General features: G+C 32.8%; 1 protein-coding gene across 6 annotated transcripts; it reads left to right on the top strand.

The window, feature by feature from the left end:
* The first annotated feature begins 1,299 nt into the window (after positions 1–1,299).
* On the top strand, positions 1,300–22,735 carry LOC148599538 (uncharacterized). Of its 6 annotated transcripts, none has more exons than XR_015917952.1 (8): positions 1,300–1,458; positions 9,096–9,180; positions 11,069–11,368; positions 12,886–13,001; positions 13,614–13,794; positions 14,440–14,497; positions 18,997–19,140; positions 20,149–22,735. XR_015917952.1 is itself a non-coding variant. In XM_088558514.1 (7 exons), exons 2-7 carry the CDS (start codon positions 9,102–9,104, stop codon positions 20,229–20,231), a joined length of 903 nt encoding a protein of 300 aa, XP_088414640.1. In that variant the 5' UTR covers positions 1,300–1,458; positions 9,096–9,101; the 3' UTR covers positions 20,232–22,735. The 6 variants fall into 6 exon arrangements, 3 of the variants coding, with proteins under 3 accessions (XP_088414640.1, XP_088414641.1, XP_088414642.1); XR_015917953.1 differs by lacking the exon at positions 20,149–22,735 and adding an exon at positions 14,797–17,407 and having other exon boundaries at positions 18,997–19,137; XR_015917954.1 differs by lacking the exon at positions 20,149–22,735 and adding an exon at positions 14,797–14,928 and having other exon boundaries at positions 18,997–19,134.
* Positions 22,736–23,199: the final 464 nt, after the last annotated feature.

Genomic DNA, 23,199 nt, shown 5'->3' with positions numbered 1-23,199 from the left:
TTCTTATCCCCCTTAAAAACATCTTTTTTTAAATGTGATACCCCCTCTATTAAACATGCGTATGGAGTTTTCATATACATGTAACAACTACTACATTATGCAGGGGGGTGTCGAAACTACGCAGAGTTTTGTATCGCGCTAGAATTCTAACAAATAAACTTCTGGAACAGGGTTGTGTTGCTACAAGATTGAAGTCATCTCTATAGAAGTTTTATGTTATGGTCGTCATCCTGAAATCGTGGATCGCTATGGTGTATCCATCTGCGCCATGAAAACTGAATTGTTCAACATGTCATGGTTTTCCTTTCCTCTTTCGTCTACCCCGGACTTGTCTTTTTATGAGCAACTCGGTGGGTGTATTTAGAAAAGCACAGGACGCTTACCCTACTGGCGCACCTGGTCCACGCTCCAAGTTTATAGTGGAGTCATAGTTGCTCATTTGCTTTTGTTAATTTGTATATTTGATTTTAACAAAATTTCATGTTCTTTGTACGTCTGTTTTCCATGTCTGGCCTTTGTCCCTGGATAACATTCTTCTTATTACCGTTATAACCGTAGTTCCCTTCACTACTCTTTGAAGCAAAAGCAGTTGAGATGTTAAAGAATTCTTACAATAAAAAATTCAAATCTTCAATTCCAAAACTTGATACTTTGGAAAAGTCTTATCAAAATCAAGCAGAATCAGACACAGCTCTTGAGATTCAAGATATTGGTAAGGAAATTGAATCGTCAGCAGATAAATCGGACCAATTTGATTTAATAACTGTAAATGTTTTAGGTCCTGATGGTTATGTTGATATGTGAACTTGATTTTACCAGAGATCATGCATGTGACAATAAAATAAAATGTTTAATGGTGGTAAAATATGTTTTAATTTGACTGGTGTAATGCTCTGCTTAACTAAAAATTTGGATCCCCCTTGAAATTCATGTGCAAAAAAATGACCCCCCTCTTTGAAGTTATAAAACAACTGAACCCCCTTTTCCACTTACAGAAAAAATGACCCCCTGGATATATGTACTTGGTATGTTTAAATTTTTAAATAAATGTCTACGGTTTGAATATTATTTGTAAATTATTATATAAAGGATGCCGAATCTAGAGGTTTAACCTTAAAAAAAGAAGCTGTTATGCACGTGACTAATTACAATATTCGTTATGTTTCGGCTAAGTTTACAGCCAATGAAATGAACATCTCGTTAGCGAGAACACAGCGTTACTTTATATATTTATCGGGCATTTTTAAAGAACCCAAAGCTTTTCCGAGAGGAAATAATCGCCATTTTTCTTGCAGCATATTTCTCTGTTTCCTTCCCCTTTCCCTTTAATATCCCCTGGTTTTTCCTGTTTTCTTGTTTCATTATTTAAATTTCTGAAAAATTGACTTCAATGAATTTGACTGGATGTCCATAATTAAATAGCATATGAATGATGTTAGAATAGTGGAGGACATAATTGTAAGTAAATTTTCTTTTATTTTCGTGATACTATCGGTTAGAATTGTGTTTTATTACAAATACAAATATTTTATTGGCTCAAACTCGGATATAAGATTATATGCAAAGATATATATATATATATATATATGACATTATCAATATACATATATAATGTTGAGACTATAAAAATAATTTGGCAATTACACTGAAATGTGAAATAATTATAATGATTGATTGTTGAGGTTTAACGTCCGAGCTGCAATATTTCAGCTATATAATATTCAGACGAGAAATAATTATAATTCAGTTTTACTTAGATCAAGGCATTTAAATATGAAAGAGGAAGACATTTAAAGAACAGGAAGACTTATGGTTACATCTCTATTGAAGTTTCAAGCTTGTTGCTATCTGCTATTCATCATGTTACCAATTGTGTTAGGTTAAAAGTAGCCTCAAAATCTATTTTCGGAACTTCCGGGAATTAACGCTATTTTTAACTCACTGGAAATTTTCTTAATTTCTTGGTATCCTTTTCATTTGAGTTTTAAATTTTGGTCCAATCAAACCGTCAATAATTTTGAATAGATATGCGACTTTTACTTTCCAAAACAAATATTGACAGGATCACCGGTGAGGATCACGAAGGGAGTACTTTTTATGATTTACAGCATACAATTTTTCAACATTTTTTTCCAAGGGGTGGGGCCCTGGATCGACCACTGCCTGCTAATGAGTTTAAGTATGATTTAATTGATTTTAAATCAATAACTATTTGTACACGTAAATGTATAGCCTATTTGCAAAGGTTAACCCCAATTACATGAACTGCAACTAAAATACCTGCCCTTTTTATTTATCACTAATCATAAAAAGTAGACCGATATGGGACGCACATATGTACATCTGTAACGACCCATTGAACTTAAGTAATTTCCCCGCTGGTTTAATGGGTATAATGGCATAATTATGTTTATTTCATATCAGTGATTAGTCAGTAATTTTAATTGGGTAAGCCCCGTGCAGGTTCGGGTGTCAAAAGAATAGGCCTGCAGCAGCGCTAATCTTGTCGTATAAGGCGACTAAGTAGTGCTCAGAAACCTAGCCAGGGGCTAGGTACTCTACCCACAGAGCAACTGGGATGTGTGCCCCAGGTGGTGGAATGAGGTACGTCTGGCGTGTTAAATGCTGGGGTTGTCAGGCTTAATACGGAAAGCCTGACCGCAAACCATAGTGGTGCACTGTGTTGGGAAAGATGTCACGTTCCTTGCACGTTAAAGAACCCTGCTGTGGTATTCGATAGGTAGTAGGAACCTTTGCGCTCCGCCACAGGAGGCTAAATTGCCCGACCTTGCCCATCCCTCCCCTTTTCTAGTGGCAATCGAAATTGTTCGACCCTGTTGTCCTTGTGTCCCATCCCTTTTTCATTTCGTCATCATTTCATATTCATTTTATCATCCATTTCATCTTCATCGTCTAAATATTGCTGCTCGGACGTTGATCCCCAACAATCAATTAATCAATTGGATAAAACCTTTTCACATGGTATTAATTGATCTGCAGTAAAACGTTTTACCAGTCAATACCATGATGTGATAATGCCCTCGTGATCTCATTCGTGATATTGAGACTGCCTGTAGGACAGTCAAAATATCACGATATTGACCAATTTATTGACAACTATTGTATGAGTATATGATATTATCATAATATCAATTGGGAAGATAAATGAATGCAGTTTTTGAATGCATTTTAACCCTGACGAAACCGATGTTGTGATCTTCTTTAACGCTGAAACTCCAAACATAACATTCGATTAAACATAATCCTGCCAGCGGGCCAATTTACATTAACTTTCACTGCCAAGAGCGGGCCGATAGGGTAAGTAAGTCTTGTTCTAGTTTCATTTTCTTTACCGGAATATCCGATGTAGAACGTATTGAAAACCGAAGACCGATCTGCATTTTATTGTTTACTTCCGGGTCCTGGAAACGCTCTATTACAATGAAAAATCTTCTATTTTATTTTTTTTATATTGTAGAAATATATATTTGTCATTTTTATCGGTATTTTTTTTACAAAAAAAATGTTTTTGACTTAAACCCTGAACTCAACGCTCTCAAAATGACAAATCTCCATGCTTTTGAATGGTAGACTACCACCTATTTTCGTGAAATCACGGAGTCATATGACGAGACTTACATACCTTATTAACGTTGTCTTTGACTGCCACAAGGCCGATGAAGCCGATTAACGTTATCGGTACCTGCCAGTTGGCCCATATGGGCCGATTTACAATAGATGTGTATTTGTTTATCTTGATTTCGAAGACATTAATGTTGGTTCACATTTATTTATCAATGCGTTTTAATTGACACTTTACTGATTTAACCCTTTTGAACGAAATTTTGAAAATGCTTATTTATAATGAATTTAAAAGTCCCCTAATCCTTAAAATGTGCGGTGGTTCCGGCCCGGATTCACAAACTCAAAGACACTAAATGTATTTATATGTTGTATGTACTTCATAAAATTGAGCATCTATCAGTTCTGCTGTGATGCTTTTAAGTCAATATCAGCACAAACGCATGATGTCTGTTTCTTCGATTTTTAAATGTATGAATTAGAAATAGAAACAGTAGCAACATTCGTTTGAATAAAGTGTCACTGAATCGTGAAACATTCAGGTCAAAGTTTAATATCATTAATCATGCACATTCCTTAAAAATATGTTTGAAACGACACGTGCCGGTCATTCTGTGGTAAATGATGAGCGATATTAAGAGAAATCCAAATTTTACTGAGGCGGAGTTACATGTTTTAATAAATGAAGTGAAGAAACAGCACAATATTTTTAATGCCGCTAAAACGCGCATGGGATTTCATTAGCAGCAAGGTAAACGCTATCAACTCAACAGCACATAAAAGGACAGGAGAAGAGGTCAGGAAGAAATGGTCTTCATATTCAAGTAGTATAAAGAAGAAAGCTGCGTTTGTAAGGAGATAGACTACAAAGACTGATGGAGACCCCCTCTGGATGCACTGACTCCCCTTCAAGATAAGGTAGTAGGCATAATGGGTGACACGCAGATCGGAGGAATAGTGGTAATCTGTTTTCTATACAAAGATTGTGTAAAACAGCTACAGCAACAATAATGCGACAACACATAATGCTGAATACAACAGAATTCCAGCACTAGTGCCAATACAACGAAAGCGCGCTTTCAATACACCGAAGCTTCTCTCAACATTTCTTTTTCTCATGTGTGCTCCATTGTAACTTTGTTGTTTTCTGATTGTTGGATTGAGTACAGGTGTTAACAACCAAGGCCTTGAAGGATACACACTATCTCCAAGTTACCATCCGTCAGATATTGTTCTATTCTCAAAGAGTTCGCAGACACTTGAGTTAGACTAAATAAATGCATCATGGGTTGCTCCCGGCCACTGAGAGACAATGTTCAAAAATTTCAAATTAGCTTCACGATTCCCTTGCACATTGATTGAAAGAAAATTTTTACGATTTACGTATATATATATGTTCGTCCTCTGGTGAAGATTTGATTAGCACTCGAGTTCCATCGACGACTCCTACTACATTAAAAAAGTCTGAAATTTCATAGAATCAACGTTTTATTATGGCTAAACTTGCTACGACTGTAGGCATAATGATATCTGGTTGCAGACTCTGACCAAACATTATGTTACGCTCGAACGAGAAATGTTATGCACATCAGCATTTACAAGCTGAAAACTCCTCGTTGAATAGAACCGCAAGGCTATCATTATCTGAAGAAAAACGGGCAATGCGCGGGACCTCGCTGTTGGTCTTTGCAACTCGTTGTCAAATCTTCTACACAAATCTAGAATCATAGGACGTGACAATCTGTACCTACGTACGATTTCGAAGTCATCTAAATGATCCAAAGGATTGTTATAGTCCCTAAGCAGTCTATTTCGACGAATATTTTGGTGCCTCCTTCTCATGTACTCAAACGCCGCAGCTATAATTGTTTACATTTTATTCTACTGAGACGTTATCTAAAGTTTAGAAGGAGATAATGTTATCCTAAAGTTAGGATGGCCATAAGAGGATCCTAAGACGCCTATTTAGTTATCCTAAAGTTAGGATGAAAATTGCGACTCGTTTTAACTTATGATGGCTTCGAGAACACGACTTAGGACAGAGACGAATCCTAAGGTAGTCTTAGGACACTCCTAAGATACTTTCGAGAACCCCACCCCCAGTGTTCTCATGTGGATTTTATATATTCATTTAAAATTTTGTGATACCCACTGTCTTTATTGTTAAGTAAGTGCTTTACAACTTTTCTTATCTACGCTTCTGTTATATGTTGGTCAAGTTTTTCTAAAACATTATGAGATGCCGTATCTCAAAGTTAGTGATCTCTTCGATGTTATCAGTATCCCCTGCATTTGTTGTCTTATAAAAATCGTATAATTCAGTCAAAGAAATATCGGATGAATCTGATTTGTTGATATCAGAGTACCTATTCAAAATATTCCAAAACTTTTTTATTGGATCTGAAAGTGAAGCTGTTTTTAGCTCTTTGGTGAATTTCTCTTGACACTTCGCAAAAGTATCGTTCAGAGTTTGTTTGTAGTTCTTTGAACTCAATTTCAGATTCCTGTATTTACATGTATTCGAATTTTTAACTTTATCATATTCTGATTTTGCTTTATTAAATCTTTTACGATACTTCTCACATCTATCATTAAACCATGGCTTACTTTTATCACGTTTTTTTCGGTACATATTTTCTCAAAACTCCACAGGTCTCTTTTTTGACGTTGTGAAAAAAACATTGACCCAAAATTGGTCCTGTGACACTGAACGTAGTATGAAAATATTGACCCGGTTAAGGTATCAGTCTTGTATTACATATTCCCGAGCTGGTGTACGAATGTTTCAGAAAAGGGCTCTATTTTATGAACTCAAAATAAAAGTGAAAGAAGAAAAAGTTTATTTTTAGTTCGACCTGACCTGGTGTACCGAAGTTCGTGCCTTTTTTTTCTAAAATGGACCTAAAAATTATTTTTGACAGTTCCTTAATGGAAAAAGGTCAAAAGTTAGATGCAAACTCCTTGTCTATTTTTATTTTAAATCATGAAATTTTAAGGTATACAATAGAAGCCTAACGGGCAAAGAGCTTAAGTATGTTTTTTTTACTTTCGGAAAGTCTACTTTCCCATGTTTAAAAATAACTGTAGTTACTTTTAATAGCGTTCGGTTTCAACCTCGTTTTAATACCATTGTTGTGAACAAACACTGAAAGATTTTTTTAAGCATATTTTTTTTTACAAAACGCTTTTTATGCTTTATGTTAATATTGACCAAGTTGTTTTTTTATAATTTTTGATAATTTTTTGCTCAACTAGACGTTTTAAATGGCTTTGTTTTTTCCTGTTAGCGACGGTTAGCAACGAAGTAATAGCAGGTTTGAATATTCTTTAGCATTTTACTATTTACTATTTACTATTTAGTATTAAAAAGCGGGTGTACGCCCCCGCTTAAATTCTGTATAAAAAAATTGTGTGTTAAATTTTGATTTTCACAAACTTTACCACCCATTTTGTTTACCTCGATTCGCTTGGCATTTATTTCTATTTATGCCCCCCCTTTGCAACCCTCTTAACTAGAAATACCACCCTAGGTAGCATAGCTAGTGACATTTCTACTGAAATATAATCGAAAGGTGCCAATAAACAGCGACTAAACATTATGAAATGGACACAGGGTTTGATTGTGCCGACGTTTGGGGTCGATATTGGTGAAAACGAAAGTAGAACAATCAATATACATACAATATTGGATTTTCGATGCCTCAGTTACTTTGTTGTAAATTTCGTAAAAGGAAGGCAACTAAGCAAAATAAGAGTTAATTGCCGAAGGCAAGTATTTGGATAAGGGGTACTAAACATCAGAGAAATGAATAAATGGATTAAAAAAGTGCGGTCTATATAGCATATGAATTATTTTGTCCAAAATAAGTATTTCGTATAAATTGCTTATTTTTATGTCCATCTGCAATTTTGTAATTTCTATTACTAATACAATCTGGTCAGGATCTTGAGGTATGTTTGTCTTCGGATAAAAAAACAGTTCTGTGCACAACACACTAAGAAACATACTGAAAGAGTTTGGTAAGAATCTGTTTGATAGTTTTAGAGAAGAAGATTTAAGAATAATAACATGAAATTAGCGAAACATCAAAGAAGGTAAAAAAATCCAACATGGGTCATCAGAATTTCTCAAATATTTCACCTTGGATGGATTTTATTTTGATGATCTTGTCTGGTAGACAAGTTTCTTAGGGGAAGACGTTTTGAAATAGTAACAAAAAAAGAAAAAAACACCAAATGACCAATATACGGATGCGAAGTGATGGCAAAAGCTCAAATGACAATTCTGACCAGGTGAGCTCAAAGACGAATTCAAGAATGTTGAACCTTACGGTGCTCGTTTCTATAGACAATACACATGCCTACAACATATTACAGTTTTGATTACATTTTTGTGATGATGTTTCTCGCGGATAACCTTGTGCTATATCTTTCGAAGTGAAGCGAGTTTCAGTAAATATACAAGCAGCATAAATATATGTCATAATTCAGCAAAACCTATTAAGGTTCTGCTAAAGTAAAAATCCAGGACATTAATTGTCAAGATGACGATTTTAGTCAAGACGTTAAGACTGCAATTATCATGTTCTCGAAAACTTTGCTTAATGCATCTTTATGCATTATTCTTCATTTATGCATATTTACTTCCTTCACAAAACATGTTACTTGATCATATCTTGCTAACAACAGAATTTAAAATTCATTCAGAAATATATTATCATGTAATATATTTCTGAATAAATTTTAAAATAAACGTTCAGATTATACAGAACTGATTTTTATTCAAAAATTCAAATATGCTGTATCCAAAATATCTAGTTGCAGTGTAGCCGTTGGCCTTGGGCAATAGAACACTTGATCATTCTCAGTACCTCAGGACAAATGTTCTGGTCTATTGCATCCAACCCATTTAATAACTGTTTACTAAAATATGTTATGTTATTGTTATTTAGAAGTTATAATTTCAGTTCCTAAGTTTGACCCGTACTTGTGTGCTACATGCATGAAGATTCGTTTGGCAGTGTTTCAGCACTCAAATCAATGTATTTTTAAAACAGGGTATGTAAGTCTCGTCATGTGACCCCGTGATTTCACGAGAATGGGTCCTAGTCTACCATTCAAAAGCGTAGTAATTTTTTTTTCATTTAGAGAGCGTTGAGTTTAGTGGTAAGGGCAAAAAACTTTCTGTATAAAAAATACCAATCAGAATGACAAATAACTATTTGTACATGATAAATGAAGTAAGAAAATACAACTAGAAGATTTTGCATTGTTATACAGCGTTTCGAGTACCCGGAAGTAAATAATAAAATACAGATCGGTCTCCGGTTTGCAATACGTTCTACATCGGAAATTCCGGTAAGAAAATGAAACTAGAACGAGACTTACATACCCTACTACGAATGAAAATATTTCATTAAGGAGTGTCCTAGATATTGACTTTAGCCGAACGTATTAAGCGTTATCAAATTAGACGACAACTAAATATAGTACATGTATTTTGTTTATTTCAGTGAAAGATGGCTAAGAAAATCAGAAATTCTGTAATCCATGTCATATTTTTCATCACAATTCATTTTTGGATCATTTCTGCTTCAGGTAATGTGTGACAGTGGTAAACCATTGTGTGATACATACATTTTGTTCTATTCTCGCCGTTTGTAATCGTGTGACAACCCATTATATGTTTACATATTTACATTAGACATTGAATAAAGCTGCTCATAGGTTAAATAGGAAAGCCTTAAATCTAATAATAAAAAATTCTTCCGATTTGATTCCTTTTCTATGGCAAGCCAAAGTGGACAAAAATGAGCATTTTCTAATATTAAAAAATGATTCATTTTCTAATACTACAAATTAGATTTCTGATATCACAAAATACTTGAATTTCTAATATTAAAAAACTATTTTTGAATATTAGAAATTGATTTTCTAATATTAAAAAATGGATTCGTCGTATTCAATGACGACTTTTTTATTATTAGAAAATCATTTTGTAGTATTAAAAAATGTGACCGATTTTCTAATATTACAAATTCATTTTCTATTATTTCAAATTCAATTAGTAATATTTCAAAATATGTGATATTTTATAATATTACTAAATCAGGAATTTGTAATATTAGAAAATGAATTTTTAATATTACAAAATGAATTTCTAATATAAAAAAAAACCTTTTCTAATACTAAAAATTGATTTTGTAATATTAAAAGTTCATTTTCTAATTTTCCAAAATATTGATTTTTGTCCACTTTGGCTTGCCATACTTTTCTGTGTTTGACATATATATACAGACAGATGAGCTTGACTTTATCAGCTATTTGCTTTAGTATATATTGACAAGTTCATACGAAACTCCACCCGTGTTTTCAAACTTTGGGCTGGAAATCCTACACATTCAATACTTGTGTAAGAAAATATCTATTCACCAATGGGAACGTGGACAAAATTTTATGACACATCCTTGATTTATTGACAGGTTTTTCAACTTATCATACAAAAAGAACGGATATGATGAAATATAACAAATGTACCAGCGTAACATAAAAACAAAATAATGAATACTTTCAGAAAAAAGGTCTTCAATATGGATAAACACACCACACCTTTAAGTAAGCCCTGGAAGGCCCAGTCATCAAAGTAATAAAATCCACGGTAACTGACATTTCTTCAAAATCAAGCTAAAAGGTCATACATGTATAACGACAAAAAGACGCATTAATGATTGTAGACAGGCGCATATCTGTGTTGGGGTTATACTAGTTTTATAAGGCTTTAACCATCCCCATTTTAATGTAAGGTCAAAAATTAACTAAAGCTACAAACACACCATAAAATTCATTTAATAATACATCCAATACCTCAACATAAACCAAATAGACAAATGAGGTATCCACTTTAAGAACTCTCGCAGTTACTGAAAGCTAGCTCAGAACATATCAAAAATGACATTTACCATCATAACTGGAAGAGTAATCTAGGAAGCCAAGATTCTAGCGGAAATAAATAAAGATATAATCCAGGGACAAAGACCAGAAATGGAAACCAGACACACACAACAAGAACATAAAACAAAAAAATTAACACACACAAGGCAAAATAAACAAATGAGCAACTCGGACTCCACCAAAAAGGTTCTCGTGTATCCTGGTGCATTTCGATTTTTCTCCTTAATTCAAATGCTGTTTAGTTTTGCTCAAATTAACGTAGCCTAGAAAAGCGAACTGTAAAACATTTTTAATTGATTCTGAATCCCTAACTTATTCTGGATGAAACTCAGTGAATGGAATATTTTACAAGTTAAGCGATTAAAATCATCATATGTATGTACTTCATATTTGAATTCCCTGATTTCTGTTAACTTTTAAAAGTTACAATGCAGTTCTTACCATGTGTATTTGAACAAATACTGATAAAATAAAAAAAAAACCAATCCATCCTCTTCTCATTCATTTAAATTATTGCTTTTGTAACTTTTTGTAGTGGAACTAACTGTGTCACAGGAAGACATAGAAATAGGTAAACCGTTAAACTTGAGCTGCAAAGCATCAAGAGATAACATTTCGGGGAGTAGAAGATGGCTAGGTGGAAAAGACGAAAATGTTGTGTGCCTGAATGGTGTATCATTAAATCCAAAGAAATATAGAGAATTTTTCATTACAAATAGCGAATACGTTTTGCAAATTCAAGACCTTTCGTGGAATGACTTGTACTGCTTGTATTCTTGTGTATTTGGGTTTCAGTCTGATGAGAAAATAATTCCCGAGCAAAATCATTTCTTAAGTAAGTATTCCTATTTTAAATATACATTTCGACAATATTGTAATATTTGAATGGCTTCTCCCCTAAAAAAAACTTACAACACTCATACATGCATATTTTGTGCACATGCAGGATTTAAAACATCACACCGAGGTTGTAGACTGCACCGCAGACCAGTTGTTTCTACCTAATATAATGTTAGTTGTTATAGAACATAAACTTTGAAATTTCATTTTAACGTCGAATTAGATCAGGTCGGGATAAAGCAATGGAGTCGGAACGTTAAACAAATTAAGGCAGTCTTTTTCAGCTCACCTGGTTATAGGCCATGTGAGCTATTGCCATCACCTAGCGTGCATGAAAAGATCTATCTGTGGTCAAAATTTGATGAAAATCTGTTTACCCATGTTGGAGTTATTGCCCTTTTTGGACATTTTTTGCTGTTTTTGATGTTATTACTTTCAAAAATCTTCTCCAAAACTACTATACAGAATTCAATGAAAGTTGATATTTTACTTTGTTAGGGTATCCTTAACAAAATGACGTTTGTTCAGTTGAAAAACATGGCCGTCGTTACTAACAATTGAACATAAGGGTCGTACATTATTTATTTTTTTTTTTTTTGGCATACATCTCCAAAACCATTAGGTTTGGCCAATATCTTTCAATTGCTGAAAAATCCTTATTATAAGGCCTACAAAAGTCTTCAAGAAATCAATGTTGTCAGATGACTACATATCAGGGTAATTGCCCTTGAGAGGTGAAAAATGACTTTTTTTTACTGTTTTGAGCCTATATCTTTAAACCTATGATAGATAGAATGAAACTCTCAGTTGCTGAAATGATTCTTATTATAAGGCCTACTAAAGTCTCCATGGATCAAAGTTGTCAGATGACTCCATATAAGAGTTATTGCCCTTGAAATGCAAAAAAAGGACTTTTTTTTTTTTTTTTTTTTGCAGTTTTCAGTCAATATCTTGAAAACTATAATAGACGGAATGAAACTTTCGATTGATGAAATGATCATCATTATAAGTCCTATCAAGACCTTCATGGAGTCAAAATTGTCGGACAACATCTTGTTAGAATTATTGGCTTTGAAAGGCAAACATTAAACCAGGTGAGCGATTCAGGCTTCTGGGAGCCTCTTATTTAACTTTGAATAAAATATATCTATCCAACCGTTTGTCCGTTGTCCGCCCACAAATTCCGATTTCGGTTTTTTTTTCTTTGTTGCAACTTCTTACATCTATCACTAACAATTGATGTTTTTTTTATTTTGACAACTTTATATATGTATGCCGTATCATGGGATTTGATTTCATCTACTCTTGTTTTACTTTTTTTATATTTTGATCTCATGTTTATGCATTGAGGAGCGGGGTTTTCGTTAATTTATACGTCTGTAAAAAATGGTGCTGGCATACAATGATATTATTTCCTGTACCGACAATACTTTGAGTATAAGTTTTGATAAGTATCAGCTAAGTTTCTGTTCTTATGCCTAATTAAAAGTTTTATTTATTTGTTATTTGTAGAATTACCTACTGAAGACAGCTCTCAAATAGAATATGCAAAAAATAATGGATCATACAGTCTAGGGGTAAAATTCCAAGAAGTATCCCCAGTTCCTACTTGTCTAGCTAAAACGAAGGTATATTTTTTAATGTTTTCATTTCTGTTAGTTTTTATTTTATTTAGTTTCGTCACGTGACACCAAGGTCCCTAATCCACGATTCACATGCATGAAAATTTGTCATTTACAAAGCATTGAGTTCAATATTATAAGCAAAACACCCTTCTTTGGGAAAATACCAATAAAAATGACAAACATCTATTTTAACACAATGAAGTGTTAAGAAAGGGTAATCAAGGGAACCAAGGTTATAGCGTTAATCAAAAGAATGTAATCCAGGAACAAAGACCAGACATGGAAAACAGACATACACAACAAAGAACATAAAGTAACTAAAATCATACATACAAAGTAACAAAAGCAAATAGCAACAGACTCCACTAAAAACTGGGACATTTTTTTAGATCCTGAGTGTAAACTATATTAAAAACGCAGATCAGTCCTCAGATTTTATTATATGGATTCAAGTGAGGAAAGAGGAAAATGAAACTAGAGACTTGCAGTACATAACCTATTCTAGCAATAGACGATCTGAAAAGGATGTAATGATTTTGCATTCATTGAGTTCTTTAAATTTACGTTCTTAATCTGCTCGGTTCATGCTATATTTTATAATTATACATGTTGCAGTTTACTTCTAAAAAACAACTTACTCTTGTCGGAAAGACAAGAAATGGTCATTTCTATGATGTCCAGTTCTCAGACAAATCTGAGGAACCATTCCATGCATGTGACAATCCAGTTGAAATAGAGTGCTCCTTTGCAAAAAAGAAGTATTCCATTACCAAACACCACGAATTTGAATGTAGCAGTAAGTAAATCTTATTATTATGTTTTAGGAAAAAGGGATCAAAAAGGGAACATATACAAGCATTGTCCTGATGCCCGGGAATTATTTTGTGTAAAATTATATGAATCGCTATGAAGTTATACCATAAGGTTCCATGCCTCAATAGAAATGTTTCGACTGATTTTCGGGGTTACGGTTTTGAAAAAAGTATCAATAAGCATTATATTAAACTGAAGTACATGTATATGCATTTATATTACTTTTAAGTGTGTATGTGTACAGATCGCTAGGGGCATGTTGCAATCACTTTGTCCCTCATTTCGTTAGTCACACTTTTTTAACAGATTTCTTTGTTTCTGTTGAAGGAAATGCTTAGATATGTGGTATTTTGCTTTCTTATGATGCCTTGTACTGTGTCCTACCGTTCATCTAATTCCTGTTAACCGATCGATTTCGTAGTTTTGTAGGTGCTGCATTATCTACCCTTTCCTTTCAAATTACCAAACCCAACAATGAGTGTTGTCGCATGTCAGGCGTCAAAGCTATATCATGATAACCATGTCTCATCTTCTCACGTTTGTTGCTCATCTGTTTTTCAGCTTCTATTAAAGGCAATATTGCTTTGCTATGACGCTTAACAAGTAACAATAATTTCTCTTTTTTCAGTGTCATCAAAGAACAGATACACAGATTTCTTGTTACAACATCAATTCCAGCCATTTTTGTATCTATAATTTTCAATAGTTCTTACCTATTGAACCTTTACTTTTTATTTTTTCTTTAAACTGCTGCACAAAATTGTGGTTTATCGGGTTTAATGTTTACTACAATGAATTCTTTAAAGATTAATGACAATTTTCCTGATGATCCGGTACATTTGAAAATAGATAAGATATTTTAATAAATTATTAATTAAAAATTAATCAGTTGGAACTTTAGTGTGGTAACGTATTGATTAGAAATAACAGCTGTCTTTGTTTCTTTTTGTTTTTTTTGTTTTTTGTTTTTTTTTTTTTTGTTTAGAAATAAAAAATAAGTTGGTGCCAAAAGAAATGTGTACAACATAAGACTCTAGAAAGATGTGAAAAAAGAAAAATCCCTAGTAATGATGAAAGTAAAAGTCCTGTGGTTGTTGCAGAAACCCATAAGTGTGTGGTAATGCAGGAGAAAACCAATAAATTCATTATTTGAGAAATCCATAGAGACCATTATCAATTAGATAAAAATATGCCCTGAGTACATCCTTTGATGCTGTCATAGATATATATATACATCACTGCTTCATTAAACAAAGTATGATAAACTGGATGAAAACATTAAATCTGCCTGCTTTACTGGAATATCTTCCAATGAAGGACAGTGCAACGTTTGTAACACTTGTCATTGGCACATGAAAAAAACCCAGTGAAACAGAATGCATCCCCAAGCACCTGTAAACAGCTTGCAAGTTCCAGAAATCCCAGATCTTACCAATGATGAGTAAAGGAATTCCATTTATGGAAACCAGATGAGACATGTGATGTACTACATGGACCACGAGTTCCGTCCTCATCATCAAAAATTACTATCAAGCTGAACAAAAAGTTAAAGTAACGAGGTCATGTTTTCACCAACTAAGGCCATGGAAAAACAAGAGAACATGAGGACTATATCTCAGAAGAGAGTGATATGTGGGAAAGTTTGAATAATGATGCAATTCATCTAGATGAAAGGGAACAGAATATTGACAATGCAATTTAGGAGATGAATCTAATAAAAAAAATGTAAACACCACGTAGAAAGTGAACTATTAAATACAAAAGCAAATTTATGTGGACTAACGTTTGATTCCTGTCTATAACTGAAAGATATGAGCAATGACGCTGATTAGTTTCTAAACATAGCTCCTGGTGAAGATAAAAAACTTTTGGAATACGGTCTGACTAGCATAGCGATAAAATGTCATTCCAACATCTTTTCCCTGATAGAAAATATGGATTTGAAATTTATCAGAAAGTTATTATTGAAAAGTACAACCTCCGACCTGAATGGTAATGACATGTGTTAAGCCGATTCACTTCATTGTATAGGTTGTTTAAACTAATGAGTACACAGTGTTAATCTAAATATCCTAAATGAGGAAGAATTAAACAACACAACAAATGAAAGATGATAACTTTCCAAAAACTATTTCTTTGCCAGGTATGAAGCAGTCAGTCTCATTAAGAAAAGCACAAGCTATAACCAGTACACACCAATTTCCCCGAACAAAACAACCTGATGAATTATTCCAATATACCTTATGTTGCATTTGCCATGGTAAAACGAACATCAAGATCTCCCAGCCCAAGACAACAAATATGAGATAAAATTTACTGAAGTTAGGCTTCGAAAAAAAAGAAAAGTTTGAGCAGTAAGAATCAAAGGCAGAAGAATTTTTAGTTTTAGTGATAGCTTATGAACAACATTGATCAGTTAAGGATACCTGGGCCCCTCAAGTTGAAGAAAAGCGTCTTGAGTATCGACCAGGATGTTGAACGGGGATGTTGAACGGTCAAATGATCTACACAACCGTCTGAGGGATTTGATGGCCTCGAATGAACCATTTGAAGTAGTGTCAGTACTTGCAGTAGAAGAATTGTTCAGAGTTACCAGCATTTTATCAAAGACAAGTATTTGAACAACTTCCTCGGGATAATCTACCAAAAGTGTATATGGCTTTCGTTGGACAAAGCATTTTGCTACAGCTTATCCAAATCATGCGACAAAAGATGACACTGGTTTCCAAACACATTTAACAAGATCTGTACACTATCCAATCTACGTATAGTTGTAGATGCACTCGCCTGACTACCCTTCAATTGCTTAACATATAATGCTCACGTGGATACACATAATATAAGAGTTATTGAAGGGCTTGGAAAACCACTATTTCTATCATTGCTGAGGTTATCAAGAAAGATAAAGAGACAGGTTACATCTCTAACACAGCAGTAAAGGTGAAGGAGTGTTGGGTATAACTCTGAAAATTTGTATTAGAGCCAGAGTTATGATGACTAGAAATGTTGTGTACAAGATGGACTACTGATTTCTATATTTGCATTGTTACCAACATCTCTTCACTTTTTCCGTTTTGGTGCAACTAATGGTGATTATCTGTCCAGATTTTTTATGAATACTTATGTTGGTGCCATCAGCAGAAAGAAATTAAAAGGACTTGCTCCAGATTCAGTATCTACCAAAAGAAAATTTGTAGCTTTTGTGAAGAAAGGTGTAGTTACTGGAACTAGACGGCAATTTTTATTAAATACTTGGACAATCACTATAAATAAAGGTCAGGGCAGTACCGTGGATAAATTAGTGGTCAGATTCAAGGAAAGTTGATCACGTGTATACTTCATTAAGTCATGTAAAGTCTCTGGATGGTGTTGACCAAAAGCAGATGAAATGTAATACAAAAGCAAAAAAGGCAGATGGAAAGAATGATATCTATAAAGAAATTCATTGACAAAACTTACAACATCAAACCACACCAAAAACTTGCATTATTAAAGATAAACTAACTCTGTTTTCACTTTGGGTGTCTTCAGAACGATACTTGGCCCACACAATCACATTTAATTACACAGAGGCATGGCTTTCTACATGAGATAAAGTATGTATCTGGTATGCAATAACAGATTATCATATGACCTGAGCAGACAGATGGAATCAAGGAGGCGGTGTTGCCAATTATGTACACTTTATGTTCTGTATTGTAAATGGGTTTCAGGTTATAGACAAATTGTTTGAACGTTTAGCTATTATTATGGAACACAGAGCATATGTTAACTGTCGAATCCTCCTGATAACCATCTGCAATTTTTCTCGAAACTCTGTACAAGCTTTCCTTGAAAAATAAGACAGCCTACTGTGTAATTGGCCTACTGTATCTGTGGCAAAATTTCTTTGTTGAGATTTGTGGCCAATACCAATTGTTTTCTGGTTTCAGGGCTTAACTTGAGTTAAAGCATATGTATCTCAATTAAGTTGTGTTATTAGGTTCCACACCGCTTAAGTATCAGTATTTCTAAAAATGAGAGACAGAAAGTAATTCATACATTTCAAAAACCTACCAAATTCAGTTTTATTACTTGTTCAGAAACTACTACTGATCACATAACCAGTCTTTGCTTTTCATTTGGTTGTTGCGCTTTTGAAATAAAAATGATATACATGTATTTGGAAGTTTGAAAGAGTTATCGTTCTTGATTTGGTTTCATTTGGTTGATTTTAGTGGGAGATGAATGTATGATTTTCTAAAAAGTGAAGATCTGAATCCAGAAATGATTATCGTTATGTGAAAGTATGGCATATGTACACTGAAAGGGCATCTTTTTTGGTGGGTTTTTCTTCACCATGAATCCCTTTACCATTTTCAGTGTCTGAATATTATGTGGACTGGTACTTTTGATACTTTTGATTGATAAAAAGGGAAGGATCCTTACCTTTAAGGAGTGGAGGAAATAGAACTTTTTTTTCAACTTTGTATAACTTTATTATTTCATATTTCAAATACGAATTAAGCGCAGGGTCCTCGTCCGTTGCCGAACCAAACTGCACTCTGCGAAGCATTTTTGTAACAGTATTATGATATAAAACTGGTTTTCTACATTATTGTACATGTATATTCAGTTGTATATCTTTGATGTTTAACACTTTCTCCATACCTTATAATTTTTTATCTTTCATATCTCTATTAATCAAAGGACATTTTTATCTTTGCATACATCTTAACACGTGGAAGTCGAAATCCTTTTTCATTTGGGCTTTTTACATTTCCGTTAAGATGCTCCATTTCCATTAACAATATTTATGCTCATAGATTTATTACTGAACAACGCGGCGGAAAAATGTTCATATCAAAGATTTTTTTTCTAGGGGAGGGGAGGATTTGCAATTTCAATTGTTTCGTCTGTTCTGGTAATGTCAGTCGTTGTCTACTTTACATTTTTTAAAAAAATACTTGCTCAACCTGAATATAATTTGTTTATTAATAAGATATTTTATTCTAGTATATTTAAACTACATTTGGAAGAATTGTACACTAAGAATGTGTACCTCTCTTTACATGTAGTTATGAAAGCATCAGTTTGTTACGCGAATTGTTATCAAGTCAATCCACTGGTATAAAAACAAATTATCAATTGACTATTGAATCAAAATATTCTAAAATAAAGACTAACATTATATTTTGCTTTTTAGGACGCATATCTGCATCTGATAATTTGATGAGGATAATGATGTATGTTACTCTAACAACTGTAACCTTATTACTACTAATTTCTGTGGGGATCGTTTACATACGAAGGAAATATTATACAAATAGGAACCCGGAGATAGTTAAAGGTAATTTATTAGCATCTAATCAAATTCATTTGATGGTTTTAAGCTCGATTGCATATACCAAACTAAAAATCTTTTAAAAAAGGTATCGCGAAAGAAATACGCATTTTCTGCTTCATTTCCAGTTTATCAATATAAGTTGGTACCTATTATCAAATGTATGAAAAATGCATGAGTTGTGATTTATAGGAGTATTTTCTCTTATTCCAGTTTCTAGTCCGATTATTTATTGAAAATGTTAAATAACCTACAAATCATGATTTTACCCCATTTTTTACAGTATAAGGGTAGCTAAATCCAGACGGATTATCATTAGTATAAAATTTGCTATAATTTATTTATGAAACTGCAATGCCAGTTATTTCCGATCAGGACATATACTTCGACGACCAACCAATGTTTTGTCGTATGTGGTAAATATTTCTGCATACAAATATGTCATGAAATCATGTTTTTTTTTGCGTTTGTTTTCCATATTGCAAAAAATATCTATTAGAAAATTAATCATATATTTTACTAAACACAACCATGCAACTACACAGGAAAAATTGCAAATATGATTTCTGTATGTTTTGATAACACTGAAAATCATATAACTGTTGGTCATATGTGTGTTCATGTTTAGGGTCACAATGGAAAACATGAGAAACACATGTTTAGATCTAACAAATCAAATCATAAAAAACAAATAAATTACAAGTAAACGGTAATTAATATATGTAACTCCTTATGGCCTAGGGGTAGGATACGAAAAGAGCATAGTTTTCACTTAAGTTTGGAAATCACATGTTTTATTGGTTTGAATATACACTAATATGAAATCTGCATATCAATACTAAAACATTATTTTTAACATATGAAGACATGTTTCATTTTCACATTGAATAACATTCCCTTTTCGTCGTCACCGAATATATTATACTTACAAGTACCGGTGGGTATTTATATGCATCATTTCGATTTGGCCTGTTTGTAGTGATTAATGTAAACATGTTTCCTGACTATTTTCAGAATTACCTGAGTGCTGTGCACCATTGAATGGTGACTTAAAGTCATCCACGATTACCATGCCTGAAATGAAAAATGTCATGTAGACGTTAATGTAGAGAATATGTGTATTCTTGAAGAAAAGTCAGACGTGTCCTTAACTCTGCCATTGCCGGTCCCAAGCCCGGATGAGAAAAGAGGAAGGATTGGGACTATAAATACATGAATATTAACATTTTTCTGTTGAAGTATATGTTTCTTTATGCATATCTTAGACTTTTCTAATGTATATACGTATTCACACTTATGAACGCCATTGACAAAAGTTATATATTTCCCGTTGTTTTCTTACTTAATTATCCTTCAACTTTAAGATCATTGATGTAAAAAGTTACATTGTTTCATTGACATCAAAATGTTATTCGGAGACAAATCTGGAGTAATTCAGAACAAAATGACAAGTGTGAATTCATGTATTGTCCTAGAAATTTTATTTAAAGCATCACATTTATGTTCGTGGTGATAATGATATAATGATACTTTAAGCACATTTAATGTGATTTTTATTTTATTTGGAAATGTGTTTATATGCTATTAAATTTATATGTTATAAAGCATCTGTAATCAGTATAAAAATTACTTATTTTACTTACGCCTTTAACAAACTTAATACTAGTATTTTAGTTTCATATAAAACATATGGTCTGAAATGACCTAATTATTCTCATTAGTGTATTTGATCACATGATCGCAAAACATATCTCTTTTATACTTAATCTTTGATTTGTAAAATTATTGAGACATTAATAAATTTAATTGATTGTTAATTTTTCATCTGGGTTTTGGTGAAGTCGGGGATAAATCGTATTTTGTTCCTTAGCCGATTACACATTATTTTTAAGGATTGTTTTTAATTTTTTTTTTAAATGAAATTGAAAGTTGGAAATATTATAAGTATTTCAATATTAAATGTTAATGCAAATTTCTGTAAAATCTGTTTACATTTCTTGGAGTTATGGTTCTTGAAAGTGCCGTTTTTTTTACGTTTTTCAGATTTTGCCTATTATTTAGAAAACGGAAGCAGATTGGTGATCATTTTGAATTAATGAAATACTAAGTATTTTACTATCTATTGTTGGTGTAAATTTCGGAAAATCCTGTTGACACTACTTTAAGTTATGGTTATTGAATGTGTCATTTTTGTTATTTTTATCAGTGTTTTTTTCCTGTAATTAGGAAAATGAAAGCAGATGGATGATTATTGTAAAATGTTCAGTATTTTAATATCTACTTTTAGTATTTTTCAATATCTAATGTTTTTATCAGTTTTTTTGCAAATTATTTAGAAAACGAAAGCAGATTGATGATGATATTCATAAGTTGAAAAAATGTTCAGTATCCATTACAATATCATATTTGGTGTAAATGGAATTATGGTCCCAGAAAGTGTCATTTTGACCATTTTCCCTGTTTTTATCTGTTGTTAACAAAACAATAGCAGATTGATTTCTTATGTAATTTTAAGTAAAAATCTATGATTGGTGCCAATTTGGGAAAATATTTTAATGATTTATTTTTACACGTATAGCATGTTATTCAGGTAACATAGATAGAATCGTGTAAAATGATTAAATGTACTGTATCATGACAAATTTCATTTTTGCAAACTTGGTTTAAGGTGCTTCTTTTTTTTTTTTTGCATGCATATTTTCAACTTTTCACGCTATTAAACCAGGTGAGCGATTCGGGCTCTTGGTAGCCTCATGTTATAATCAGCTCACCTGAACCACTTAATGTCTGTCATCATTTTGTGTATGTCATCTTCGTCTGTCATCTTCAACTTTTCTTCGAAAAAATCTTTTCCACTCGATCTACTCCATGGATTATTATCAAATTTTGTCACCAGTATCCTTAGGCTATTTGCTTTAACCATTGTTTCGATTATACGGGTTAAACGTACATGTATAACATGGACACAGTAGCTTTTTTAGACCACAAGGGTCGCGTAATTTCTAAATATAAATCAAAAATTATAAGAGATACTGGAAAATAATGTGACCTTTTTTCTTCGGCTTGAAGAGCTCAAAGACAGACATTAGCAGGTTAAAGTTGTATGACAATACCAAATTGAAGTTATTGCCCTTGAAACGATGAAAATGCATGGTGATTTTTGTAGTTTGTAGCGTATAACTTGAAAGCCATTATTTTGATGACAACAGCACCTTTAGATGGCTAAAAAGACTATTTTCACTAGGTGAGCGACTCAGACTCTCTAGAGCCTCTTCTTTCATGTACTATTCAATCAAGTCTTGACTAATCCTTACCATGTCCCTATAAATACATGAAATTTCCCTATAATACTTTTTTTTCAAGAAATTGTGTCTTATTTAAGGTTTTTTTTAACCAAGAACCACGCGATTGTTTAACATGCAGTAGAATAGTAGATATTTTTACCTAAAGGAGAAATGAAAATATTTACTATTTTTTATCTTTATTTCAAGTTGAATTAAATTATTGTTACCTTGTATTGTTTTTGGTTTACGTTATTGTAAATGCTTTTGCATTATAATATTTTTTTCATATTCCTCACAAATAAAAATTACCTTTTTGATTTGTATTTGTAACAAACAGAGGCTGGCCTAAGAAAGGTAAATCAAGCATGTATAAATTATACAGACAAAAATCAGTGCATACATAGGAATTACCATATCTATACGCCCATTAACGTGATAGGAATCGAATTTGCAGAAACTATCAACGAATCGTACGCAGCATAAACAAGCGTATTATTGTCCACGTGTTTTGAAAAAGAGAATTCTTTTTTGTTTGTTTGTTTGTTTGTTTGGTTTTTTTTTTTTTTTTTTTTTTTTTTTTTTTTATCTTCATGGTCAGTAAGCTCACGCATGCTATTGCAACAAAATAAACAACTATAATGACAGAAAACACACAGAGAACAATATTATCAAATCACGGTATTTACACATTTATGACATGAAATGAGTTTTAGGATTCCAAGCGGCTTTAAGGAAGTTCGAAAGTTTAATGTAAGAGAAACATGAAACAGTCTCTAAAACT

This window comes from Perna viridis, chromosome 13 (genome assembly GCF_037379345.1).
Source record: "Perna viridis isolate PV_CMFRI_1.1 ecotype Kerala chromosome 13, ASM3737934v1, whole genome shotgun sequence".
NCBI lineage: Eukaryota > Metazoa > Mollusca > Bivalvia > Mytilida > Mytilidae > Perna > Perna viridis.
Note: the sequence above shows the minus strand (reverse complement) of the source record. Positions and strands in the feature narration are given on the sequence as shown.

Excerpts from the sequence above, each read along its gene's own strand:
- LOC148599538 (XM_088558514.1), top strand. The coding sequence starts at position 9,102 with ATGGCTAAGAAAATCAGAAATTCTGTAATCCATGTCATATTTTTCATC. Across the intron at positions 11,369-12,885 it reads CGAGCAAAATCATTTCTTAA|AATTACCTACTGAAGACAGC; the intron begins GTAAGTATTCCT and ends TGTTATTTGTAG. Across the intron at positions 19,141-20,148 it reads GAACCCGGAGATAGTTAAAG|AATTACCTGAGTGCTGTGCA; the intron begins GTAATTTATTAG and ends GACTATTTTCAG.